The 12,728-nt window shown below is 44.3% G+C and overlaps 1 protein-coding gene across 4 annotated transcripts in view; it reads right to left on the reverse strand.

Moving 5' to 3' along the window:
* The window catches only part of LOC118369395 (cullin-9-like), a 70,737-nt gene extending 66,786 nt beyond the window's left edge, over positions 1 to 3,951 (reverse strand). For 2 of the 4 annotated variants that reach the window (XM_052498450.1, XM_052498449.1), the window contains exons 1-2: positions 3,628 to 3,948; positions 2,022 to 2,678 (exon numbers count right to left, since the gene is read on the reverse strand). In XM_052498450.1, the coding sequence (XP_052354410.1) occupies positions 2,022 to 2,673 (652 nt within the window). In that variant the 5' untranslated portion in view covers positions 2,674 to 2,678; positions 3,628 to 3,948. Of the gene's footprint in view, positions 1 to 2,021; positions 2,679 to 3,627 lie in introns of all 4 variants that reach the window. The other 2 variants (XM_052498448.1, XM_052498451.1) reach the window with 2 other exon arrangements.
* Positions 3,952 to 12,728: the final 8,777 nt, after the last annotated feature.

A 12,728-nucleotide genomic window follows, 5' to 3' on the forward strand; every position in this document is an offset into this window, starting at 1 on the left:
TTACGCTGTTTATGACTTCAAGCCTATCAACTCCCGAGATGAGGCTGGTATAACCGAAGTGAAATGGCTAGCTAGTTAGTGCGCACTAATAGCATTTCAAAAGTCACTCGCTCTGAGCCTTCTAGTAGTTGTTCCCCTTGCTCTACATGGGTAACGCTGCTTCGATGGTGGCTGTTGTCGTTGTGTTGCTGGTTCGAGCCCAGGGAGGAGCGAGGAGAGGGACAGAAGCTATACTGTTACACTGGCAATACTAAAGTGCCTATAAGAACATCCAATAGTCAAAGGTTAATGAAATACAAATGGTATAGAGAGAAATAGTCCTATAATTCCTATAATAACTACAACCTAAAACTTCTTACCTGGGAATATTGAAGACTCATGTTAAAAGGAACCACCAGCTTTCATATGTTCTCATGTTCTGAGCAAGGAACTGAAACGTTAGCTTTCTTACATATTTCACTTTTAGCCACTAGCCATGTGTAGTTAACTAGTGATTATGATTGATTGTTTTTTTTATAACTTACCTTGGCTTCTTACTGCATTCGCGTAACAGGCAGGCTCCTCGTGGAGTGCAATGAGAGGCAGGTGGTTCGAGCGTTGGACTAGTTAACTGTAAGGTTGCAAGATTGAATCCCCGAGCTGACAAGGTACAAATCTGTCATTCTGCCCCTGAACAAGGCAGTTAACCCACTGTTCCTAGGCCGTCATTGACAATAAGAAAGTGTTCTTAACTGACTTGCCTAGTTAAATAAAAGTGTAAAAAATATATATACATGCTTTTTTAAAATTATTATTATTATTATTTTTTATTTTTTTAATCGGCCAAATAGGTATCCAAAAATACAGATTTCCGATTGTTATGAAAACTTGAAATTGGCCCTAATTAAATCGGTCATTCCGATTAATCGGTCAACTTCTACTCACTACACAGGTTCCCATAGTTAGGTGCAGGATGATGTGCGTTGTCATAAATCTTGCCCTTGGAGGCAGAACTGAGCAATTTCCGCTAGATGGGCAAGCTGCAGAGTCAAATTTGGCTATATTGTAAAAATTCAGGAAAACCAAAACAAGCTTTTTGGTCTGAATTTAAGGTTAGGCATTAGGGTTAGCAGTGTGGTTAGGGTTAAGTTTAGCTTTAAAATAAGATTTTATGACATAGTGGCTGTGCCAGCTAGTGGACCTTCTTGCAGAGCTACATTCAGGGCAAGATTCATGACAATAAATGCCAACCTGCTAATTAGGCTTACCATTGCCCACAGAATCTCAATTTCAAAATTAAAATGGGAAGTGTTGTCAGTCAATGACAATAGAAAATGCTAGGAACACTAAAGCTAAAGAGATATTAACTAGTGGCTAAATCAAGAATTTAAGCCCTTTTTTGGCAAATAAAGCTACGAGTCATGCAGAAATACCATTATTCAGGTCAATGATGCTTACAGACGAATATTACACATACGTAGTGACTGATTTACCTAATAGGGGTCTGTGTTTTACATTGCAGCACATGCTCAGTTATCCAATAAACAACCACACTAAACAAACTGCGTAACCGAAAATAAACTGTGTCCTGCACTATAAACGTGTTTTGGATAGTAAGGGGAGTGGAACTCCAGGCAGATGGGTCATGTTTCACACCAACACACCAAAAACATCAGGTATCATAGCCTAACTAATAAACAGACTACAGAATCAGTGTGCAGATGTAAAACAGACAGGGGCCAAGTCCTCACATAGTAAGTAGACTACACAAAACATTTCCCCTTTTCACAGCTCATCAGTGATAAAGAAATATTAATAGTGGTAAAGGACCGTCTAGGTGAAAGCAAGAGGGCAGAAACACTGCCTAGCCTACTAGTAAGCCTGCTTTTTCTGTCTTGTCAGTTAAGATCAGTGGTCTATATTGAAAGGAAGGTGATAAGTATAGAATGTATTACCACCACGTCTCAGTCTCTCTACTCTATTTTCCAATATGGCTGACACTGGAACAGTATAAGAATGAAATTATCAAAGCCCCACCATACCTGCGTCATGAGAGGCCAGAGCCCGGAGCATCTTCCCAGCACTTCTGCGGGTTTGTTGCTCCTTGTTGCAGAGCAGCTCCATGAGCAGGTCCAGGGCACCCGTCTCCTTGAAGACACCCACCAGTGAGCCGATGCTGGCGTAGGCACTCAGCACATGGATGGTGTGTGTGATGCTGATGGCAAAGTCGCTCTTCTTGGTCATCTGCTTGCGGGCCCTCCTGACCAAGTTCTTGACATCGTCCTTCATGTCAGAGAGCTCCACCTCATCAAAGGTGACATCATTAGGGAAATCTCCGCCGGGCCTCTCCTCTGCCTCCTGGAGGGGCCGCTGGGCATCTGCCTTGCGCTTGCCCAGCAGCGTGGGGCAGTTGGCGTAGACGTCCTCCATTGACATCCACATCAGGATGTTCTCCGTCTTGCTCTCGCCTGAGGTTGAACCGCCCACCCCTGAACTGCTTCCCCCTTCTCCTCCTGTCTCATTGCTCCCTCCACCTGAGCCACTACCGTCGTCTATGGCCAGCAAGCACCAGCGGATCAGGTACTCTGTCTGGCCATCATGAGTCCGCCGCTGCCGGATCAACTCCTCTGGGTAGGCCTGTAGCTTCGGGCCCAGCTGGACAAGCAGGTTTCCATTGCGGCGTTCGCCTAACATGATCGCTGTAAGGAAAAAAATTAAGAATGAATGACTAATATCAATACTTGAGATGGTGATACTTTGACCATATAAGATCAAACTAAAATAACACTGTTGGGCAACTTGTAGCCAGGCTGTATCTTGTTAGCTGTGCACCTCTATGGAAATTAAAGTGAGATACTGGATCAGTGAGGTGTAACAAAAACTACTGGATGGGCAAATCAGCCAATGAATGAAGACTTGGCTTGGCTGTTGACATATAATAAAGCTATTGGTGAATGGCAAGTATAACTAACGTTCGCTAGTTTGCAATACATTTCCAGAAACTTTAGTTTCCTTTTCATTATGACCTATTTGAATATACATTTTTCGAGAAAAAAAAGGTACATAAACACATATGTAGCTAGCTACTATAGTTAACTAAATAACGACAGTAATTTGCATAAGAGATTGAGTAGCAGTTAGCTAAGCTATTATACAGCAGTTGCAAATTCTGACGGTCGGTAAACGCTGGCTGCTGCTATAGCGTTTGTTAGCTAGTAACGTTAATGTAATTACATTTGATCAATTTTCACTATCAAAGCCCTCTTCAAACATCTGATTGTATCAGTTGGGACGTTAACGTTAGTCACTTTCACTTTTTAAACACTAGCGAACGTTATCGTCCTATTTACTATGAAAAAGGTGTGGCTGCCAATGTCGCTGAATAACTCCAACAAGTTTACACTACAGACTGCCTCATCAGCAGGGGCCCTTTTTGACAAGGCAACACTGCCTCAAATTATTAAAGAAGCTACATTACCTAGCTAGCTTGCTAACGCCTGACTCTGTTTCTAACGTTAGCAAGAAGATTTTACTAGCTACCAGTAACTAACATTAGCTACACTTTTTTGTATATGTGATTTGGGGGTAATAACTGAACTAGAGCGGCCTAATAACACCAACATAGCAGGGGATCGATAACTCGTTTACCTCCAGTGCTACAGGGTTTCCCCTTCACTTCTTCCCCGCTCTTCTGTCGATGGAGCTTTCTTCTCCGTTTTAATGTATCGTTTCCCAGCCTGGAAAAAGTTCGTAGACAGCGTCTGATACTTCGGGGCACACCGCACGGTGACAGCAACGTATGGTTTAGAAACTGAGGTGACGGGTAGGAATTTCCCTGTGAAACGAACGGTTGTTACTAGTTACCACAGCCACAAAGTAAAATTGACTATATCGTGAAACAAACAAAAAATATATATCATTTTGGTCTTAATTTAAGGTTATGGCTAGGCATAAGGTTAGTAGTGTGGTTAGGTTTAAAACCAGATTTGATTAAAAAACATTTTAGAAATGGGCGGGGTTTACAACTTTGTGGCTGTAATAACTAGTGACGACCGAATGAAACCGCTTCACTTCCGCTTAACTTTCATATCATGTGGAGATGCGAGAGGTTTTACTCCAACCAAAATATGTCCACCAAAATAAGCCCACGAAGTGAGTCATTTTTGTATGGAGGCCAATGAGAGAGTGTCGAATTTGCTCAACAAAAATGTATTTGGTAATTTTCTAATAATTAATTGAATATAAATGTCGTAATGGCTAGGTTGATACCAATACACTGATATAGTGGCCTCTCGTGTCATTTTGGTAACATTGAAAAAAAAACGACTTTATATCAGAGTTTTGACTGTTTTCATAAACATAGAGGATTCATCATGGATATGACCCGTTTTAGCATGCCATTGCCAGTGAGGGCTTCCACCATTTTTAAGTAGGCAACTGGGTGGGGATTCCTATGAGTTGGGAGCAATCAGCAAATGAATAAGAAGACCATTTACTAGTTTAAAATTGAGATAGCCTCAATGATGTTGTCCATGCAGTTACAGACGCTATAATGGCACAGATACAAAAATGAGCCCTCTATCCATCTCTATGGACTATTGTTCAAACACGTATGTGCCCTCTCATTGGCTAGGTTCACAGATAGAACAATGAGACAGATATTTCTCCGGATGTATAAATGTGAAGTATCCGGTTGGCGTTCCCACTCACTACTTAATATCGTAGTGAGAGGAACCCCAGTGGCTGGCAGTGGGAGATGATGAAACGAGATGGATTTTGGCCGACATTCTGTTAATTTACTCATCAATGAGACATTTGATCTCAATACAGTTCTGTTCCAAACAGAGTGAACTAAGTTTTGTAGACTTGACCCTTTGCCAAAGTTTTAAGAAATTGTGTTGCTGGGCCTCCCGAGTGGCGCTGCGGACTAAGGTACTGCATTGCAGTGCTAGAGCCACTACAGACCCAGGCTCGATCCCAGGCTTTTTTAATTATTTTTTTCCCCTCAACTTTTCACTCCGGACGCTTTATCTGGACACGATTCGTCAGGACCTCCAACAGCCGAAGCTAAGTAGTAACATTAACATGATGCCTTCTAATTGCAGTCGCCGTACTCCCCTTACGGCGAGGATAGCTGTGCTACAAGCCCAGCTTCAGACGCAATCGTTAGGCAAGGGTAATTTCAGTGTAGGAAAGGATGAAACAGCGTCTGTGCCACCAGTAAGTACAGATAGTAGTATAAATCCCCTGGCACAGTCCCCGCAGCCGGACAGCTTTCTCACGGTTTCTGGAAGGAAATGCTGTAGGAACGCTCAACCGGTGTCGACAGAAACTTTCAACCGGTTTTCCCCATTAAGCAGCGGGTCGGAGTCAGAGGCAGAGTCTTCTCTGGTCTCTACTCCTCCCGTTACGGGGTCTGAGACGCCGAAGCTTCTCACCATTAGCTCTGACAAATTGAAAACTCTAGTCATTGGCGACTCCATTACCCGCAGTATTCGACTTAAAACGAATCATCCAGCGATCATACACTGTTTACCAGGGGGCAGGGCTACCGACGTTAAGGCTAATCTGAAAATGGTGCTGGCTAAAGCTAAAACTGGCGAGTGTAGAGAGTATAGAGATTGTTATCCACGTCAGCACCAACTATGTTAGGATGAAACAGTCAGAGATCACCAAGCGCAACATAGCTTCTGCGTGTAAATCAGCTAGAAAGATGTGTCGGCATCGAGTAATTGTCTCTGGCCCCCTCCCAGTTAGGGGGAGTGATTAGCTCTACAGCAGAGTCTCACAACTCAATCGCTGGTTGAAAAACTGTTTTCTGCCCCTCCCAAAAGATAGAATTTGTAGATAGTTGGCCCTCTTTCTGGGACTCACCCACAAACAGGACCAAGCCTGACCTGCTGAGGAGTGACGGACTCCATTCTAGCTGGAGGGGTGCTCTCATCTTATCTACCAACATAGACAGGGCTCTAACTCCTCTAGCTCCACAATGAAATAGGGTGCAGGCCAGGCAGCAGGCTGTTAGCCAGCCTGCCAGCATAGTGGAGTCTGCCACTAGCACAGTCAGTGTAGTCAGCTCAGCTATCACCATTGAGACCGTGTCTGTGCCTCGACCTAGGTTGGGCAAAACTAAACATGGCGGTGTTCGCCTTAGCAATCTCACTAGGATAAAGACCACCTCCATTCCTGTCATTATTGAAAGAGATCATGATACCTCACATCTCAAAATAGGGCTACTTAATGTTAGATCCCTTACTTCAAAGGCAATTCTAGTCAATGAACTAATCACTGATCATAATCTTGATGTGATTGGCCTGACTGAAACATGGCTTAAGCCTGATGCATTTACTGTGTTAAATGAGGCCTCACCTCCTGGCTACACTAGTGACCATATCCCCCGTGCATCCCGCAAAGGCGGAGGTGTTGCTAACATTTACAATAGCAAATTTCAATTTACAAAAAAAAAAAATGACGTTTTTGTCTTTTGAGCTTCTAGTCATGAAATCTATGCAGCCTACTCAATCACTTTTTATAGCTACTGTTTACAGGCCTCCTGGGCCATATACAGCGTTTCTCACTGAGTTCCCTGAATTCCTATCGGACCTTGTAGTCATAGCAGATAATATTCTAATCTTTGGTGACTTTAATATTCACATGGAAAAGTCCACAGACCCACTCCAAAAGGCTTTCGGAGCCATCATCGACTCAGTGGGTTTTGTCCAACATGTCTCTGGACCCACTCACTGTCACAGTCATACGCTGGACCTAGTTTTGTCCCATGGAATAAATGTTGTGGATCTTAATGTTTTTCCTCATAATCCTGGACTATCGGACCACCATTTTATTACGTTTGCAATTGCAACAAATAATCTGCTCAGACCCCAACCAAGGAACATCAAAAGTCGTGCTATAAATTCACAGACAACACAAAGATTCCTTGATGTCCTTCCAGATTCCCTCTGTCTACCCAAGGACGCCAGAGGACAAAAATCAGTTACCCACCTAACTGAGGAACTCAATTTAACCTTGCGCAATACCCTAGATGCAGTTGCACCCCTAAAAACTAAAAACATTTCTCATAAGAAACTAGCTCCCTGGTACACAGAAAATACCCGAGCTCTGAAGCAAGCTTCCAGAAAATGGAACGGAAATGGCGCCACACCAAACTGGAAGTCTTCCGACTAGCTTGGAAAGACAGTACCGTGCAGTACCGAAGAGCCCTTACTGCTGCTCGATCATCCTATTTTTCTAACTTAATTGAGGAAAATAAGAACAATCCGAAATTCCTTTTTGATACTGTCGCAAAGCTAACTAAAAAGCAGCATTCCCCAAGAGAGGATGACTTTCACTTTAGCAGTGATAAATTCATGAACTTCTTTGAGGAAAAGATTATGATTATTAGAAAGCAAATTACAGACTCTTCTTTAAATCTGCGTGCTCCTTCAAAGCTCAGTTGTCCTGAGTCTGCACAACTCTGCCAGGACCTAGGATCAAGAGAGACGCTCAAGTGTTTTAGTACTATATCTCTTGACACAATGATGAAAATAATCATGGCTTCAAGCTGCATACTGGACCCTATTCCAACTAAACTACTGAAAGAGCTGCTTCCTGTGCTTGGCCCTCCTATGTTGAACATAATAAACGGCTCTCTATCCACCGGATGTGTACCAAACTCACTAAAAGTGGCAGTAATAAAGCCTCTCTTGAAAAAGCCAAACCTTGACCCAGAAAATATTTTTAAACTATCGGCCTATATCGAATCTTCCATTCCTCTCAACATTTTTAGAGAAGGCTGTTGCGCAGCAACTCACTGCCTTCCTGAAGACAACAATGTATACGAAATGCTTCAGTCTGGTTTTAGACCACATCATAGCACTGAGACGGCATTTGTGAAGGTGGTAAATTACATTTTAATGGCATCGGACGAGGCTCTGCATCTGCCCTCGTGCTCCTACATTTACATTTAAGTCATTTAGCAGACGCTCTTATCCAGAGCGACTTACAAATTGGTGCATTCACCTTATGACATCCAGTGGAACAGTCACTTTACAATAGACCTTAGTGCTGCTTTTGATACCATCGATCACCACATTCTTTTGGAGAGATTGGAAACCCAAATTGGTCTACACGGACAAGTTCTGGCCTGGTTTAGATCTTAACTGTCGGAAAGATATCAGTTTGTCTCTGTGAATGGTTTGTCCTCTGACAAATCAACTGTAAATTTCGGTGTTCCTCAAGGTTCTGTTTTGGGACCACTATTGTTTTAACTATATATTTTACCTCTTGGGGATGTTATTCGAAAACATAATGTTAACTTTCACTGCTATGCGGATGACACACAGCTGTACATTTCAATGAAACATGGTGAAGCCCCAAAATCTCTCTTTTGAAGAACATGTCAAGACCATTTCAAGGACAGCTTTTTTCCATCTATGTAACATTGCAAAAATCAGAAACTTTCTGTCCAAAAATGATGCAGAAAAATTAATCCATGCTTTTGTCACTTCTAGTTTAGACTACTGCAATGCTCTACTTTCCGGCTACCCGGATAAAACGCAAAATAAACTTCAGTGCTAAATACGGCTGCTAGAAACCTGACTAGAACCAAAAAATTTGATCATATTACTCCAGTGCTAGCCTCTCTACACTGGCTTCCTGTCAAAGCAAGGGCTGATTTCAAGGTTTTACTGCTAACCTACAAAGCATTACATGGGCCTGCTCCTACCTATCTCTCTGATTTGGTCCTGCCGTACATACCTACACGTACGCTACGGTCACAAGACGCAGGCCTCCAAATTGTCCCTAGAATTTCTCAATTTTTATGGAACGGTCTGCCTACCCATGTCAGAGACGCAAACTCGGTCTCAACCTTTTAAGTCTTTACTGAAGACTCATCTCTTCAGTGGGTCATATGATTGAGTGTAGTCTGGCCCAGGAGCGAGAAGGTGACCGGAAAGGCTCTGGAGCAAAGGACCGCCCTTGCTGTCTCTGCCTGGCCGGTTCCCCTCTTTCCACTGTGATTCTCTGCCTCTAACCCTATTACAGGGGCTGAGTCACTGGCTTACTGGGGCTCTCTCATGCTGTCTCTGGAAGGGGTGCGTCACCTGAGTGGGTTGATTCACTGATGTGGTCATCCTGTCTGGGTTGCCCCCCTTTGGGTTGTGCCATGGCGGAGATCTTTGTGGGCTATACTCAGCCTTGTCTCAGGATGGTAAGTTGGTGGTTGAAGATATCCCTCTAGTGGTGTGGGGGCTGTGCTTTGTCAAAGTGGGTGGGGTTATATCCTTCCTGTTTGGCCCTGTCCGGGGGTGTCCTCGGATGGGGCCACAGTGTCTCCTGACCCCTCCTGTCTCAGCCTCCAGTATTTATGCTGCAGTAGTTTGTGTCGGGGGGCTAGGGTCAGTTTGTTATATCTGGAGTACTTCCCCTGTCCTATTCGGTGTCCTGTGTGAATCTAAGTGTGCATTCTCTAATTCTCCCCTTCTCTCTTTCTTTCTCTCTCTCGGAGGACCTGAGCCCTAGGACCATGCCCCAGGACTACCTGACATGATGACTCCTTGCTGTCCCCAGTCCACCTGGCCGTGCTGCTGCTCCAGTTTCAACTGTTCTGCCTTATTATTATTCGACCATGCTGGTCATTTATGAACATTTGAACATCTTGGCCATGTTCTGTTATAATCTCCACCCGGCACAGCCAGAAGAGGACTGGCCACCCCACATATGCTCTCTCTAATTCTCTCTTTCTTTCTCTCTCTCGGAGGACCTGAGCCCTAGGACTACCTGACATGATGACTCCTTGCTGTCCCCAGTCCACCTGACCGTGCTGCTGCTCCAGTTTCAACTGTTCTGCCTTATTATTATTCGACCATGCTGGTCATTTATGAACATTTGAACATCTTGGCCATGTTCTGTTATAATCTCCACCCGGCACAGCCAGAAGAGGACTGGCCACCCCACATAGCCTGGTTCCTCTCTAGGTTTCTTCCTAGGTTTTGGCCTTTCTAGGGAGTTTTTCCTAGCCACTGTGCTTCTACACCTGCATTGCTTGCTGTTTGGGGTTTTAGGCTGGGTTTCTGTACAGCACTTTGAGATATCAGCTGATGTACGAAGGGCTGTATAAATAAATTTGATTTGATCACAACCGGCCGTGATCGGGACTCCCATAGTGTGGCGCACAATTGGTCCAGTGTTAGGGGAGGGTTTGGTGGGGGGGGTTTACTTGGCTCATCGCGCTCTAGTGACTCCTTGTGGCGGGCCGGGTGCCTGGAGGCTGACCTCAGCAGTCAGGTGAGGGGTGTTTCCTCTGACACATTGGCGCCGGCTGGCTTCCAGGTTAAGCGGGCAGGTGTTAAAAAGCGCGGTTTGGCGGGTCATGTTTTGGAGGATGCATGACTCAACCGGTTGGGGAGTTGCAGCGATGAGAGGAGATCAAAATTGTGGAGGAAAAAGTGGGTTTACAATCAGAGCACTGTCAGTTTGGTATTTGGTATTTTATTAGGATCCCCATTAGCTGTTGCAAAGGCACACGTAGCATACATATCAATAGATACACACAAACTATCTAGGTCAAATAAGGGAGAGGCGTTGTGCCGTGAGGTGTTGCTTTATCTGTTTTTGTAAACCAGGTTTACTGTTTATTTGAGCAATATGAGATGGAACGGCGTTCCATGCAATAATGGCTCTATATAAAACTGTACGCTTTCTTGAATTTGGGGACTGTGAAAAGACCCCTAGTGGCATGTCTGGTGGGGTAAGTGTGTGTGTGTCAGAGCTGTGTGTTCTTATAAAAATAAGTGATGCAGTCAGCCTTTCCTCAACTCTTAGCCAAGAGAGAGACTGGCATGCATTGTATTTATATCATCCCTCTGATTACAATGAACAGCAAGATGTGCCGCTCTGTTCTGGGCCAGCTGCAGCTTAACTAGGTCTTTCCTTGCAGCACTCGACCACACGATTGGACAATAATCAAGATTAGACCAAACTAGAGCCTTCAGAACTTGCTTTTTGGAGTGTGGTGTCTAAAAAGCAGACCATCTCTTTATATCAGACAGACCTCTCCCCATCTTTACAACCATTGAATCTATATGTTTTAACCATGACACCACTGCCCAGCTCCAGGGGTCCCTCACCTGTATGAACTGGGATGCACTCGTGTCTGGTTCCAACAACAATATTGATCAAATGGTTACCACAATAACGGACTATATCAAGTTCTGTATACACTGTGTGATCCCCACGAGAACAATCATGGATAAATGGCCAGATCAAAAACGCATTACATATGAAGATTGCATTCTCCCATTGAGATATGCAGTCCCTACACCAACTGAACATGCCAAACTAAGGTACAAGAACAAGATGGAGGAGGAATTCAGCAACATGAATGCTAAGCATGCCTTTCAAAAAGTCAGGAAGTGTGCAGGCTACTCCGATAAACCATCTACACAGGCTCATGATGACACAAAGCTAAGTGCAAGGCAGCGGGGACACCGAGTCGAGTCCTAAAAGCCTGCACTGCTGAGCTCAGCCCCATCCTACTCAGACTGTTTGACCTATCACTATCCATTAGCACAAAAACATCTACCATTGTCCCCATTCCCAAAAAGTCTCCTCAGACTGAGTTCAACCATTACCGACCTGTTGTCCTCACTTCACTGATCATGAAATGCTTGGATAGACTGGTTCTTAACATCCTACTGCCCACCATTCACTCCTCCCTTGATCCCTACCAGTTTGCTTACAAAGCGAGGAGAGGAACGGATGACGTGGTGGTCTGCATGCTGCACAGGCTCCTGGAACACTTGGAGGGAACAGGGAATTGCGCACACATCTTTTTCGTGGATTTCAGCTCTGTCTTCATCACCATCCAACGCCACACTATAATCCAGAATCTCAATAACCTGGACATATCTCCCACCATCGACCTCAGGCCGTGAGGATAGATGACACCCTGTCCTCTGTGCGCATCACCAACACCGGCGAGCCACAGGGTTGGGTTCTTAGTCCGTTAATCTACACCCTGAATACCAATGACTGCCAAAGCATGGGCCACAATACACTCCTTTTCAAGTACCCTGATGACACAGACATCCTGTCCCTCCTGAACGTCACCCCTTCTCCTTCCAGCAATATCAATCATCCGTTACCCAATTCAGTGAATGGTGATGCAATAACTACCTGGATCTCAACATCTCCAAAACAAAATAAATACCAACCAACTTCCGCAAAAAAAACATGACAACCCTTTCCTCATCACCTGAGAGGCCATCGAAATGGTTCCTTCATTCAAATATCTCGGAATAACAATAGACTCACCTTCGAATAACAAAATCACAAACTCACCTTCGAATAACACACCACTGAAATAACTAAGACATCACAGCAATGTCTGTCTGTCATCAGACGTATGTGCAACCTGTCCGTCAAACTCGAACTCCTTCTGCTACTATACCAGAGCATAATTGAACCACTACTCAACTACGGCAGCATCTGTTATCACAATACGCTCATAGTCTTACAACTCAACAAACTGAAGAATTTAAACTGATTGGCCTCCCCAAGTTCTCAACTCTCCCTTCTGAATAATCGCCCTTTCCATCGCAAAAGCCCGCCACATAATCTCCAGCCCAGACCACCCACATCACCTTTGCTTTGATCATCACCTTTGCTTTGATCTCCTCCCATTAGGTCAAAGAAACCAGTTGATTCTGTGCTGCACTGAACATTTCAGGAGGAGTTTAATTCCGGGG

The sequence above is a fragment of the Oncorhynchus keta genome, chromosome 36 (genome assembly GCF_023373465.1).
Source record: "Oncorhynchus keta strain PuntledgeMale-10-30-2019 chromosome 36, Oket_V2, whole genome shotgun sequence".
NCBI lineage: Eukaryota > Metazoa > Chordata > Actinopteri > Salmoniformes > Salmonidae > Oncorhynchus > Oncorhynchus keta.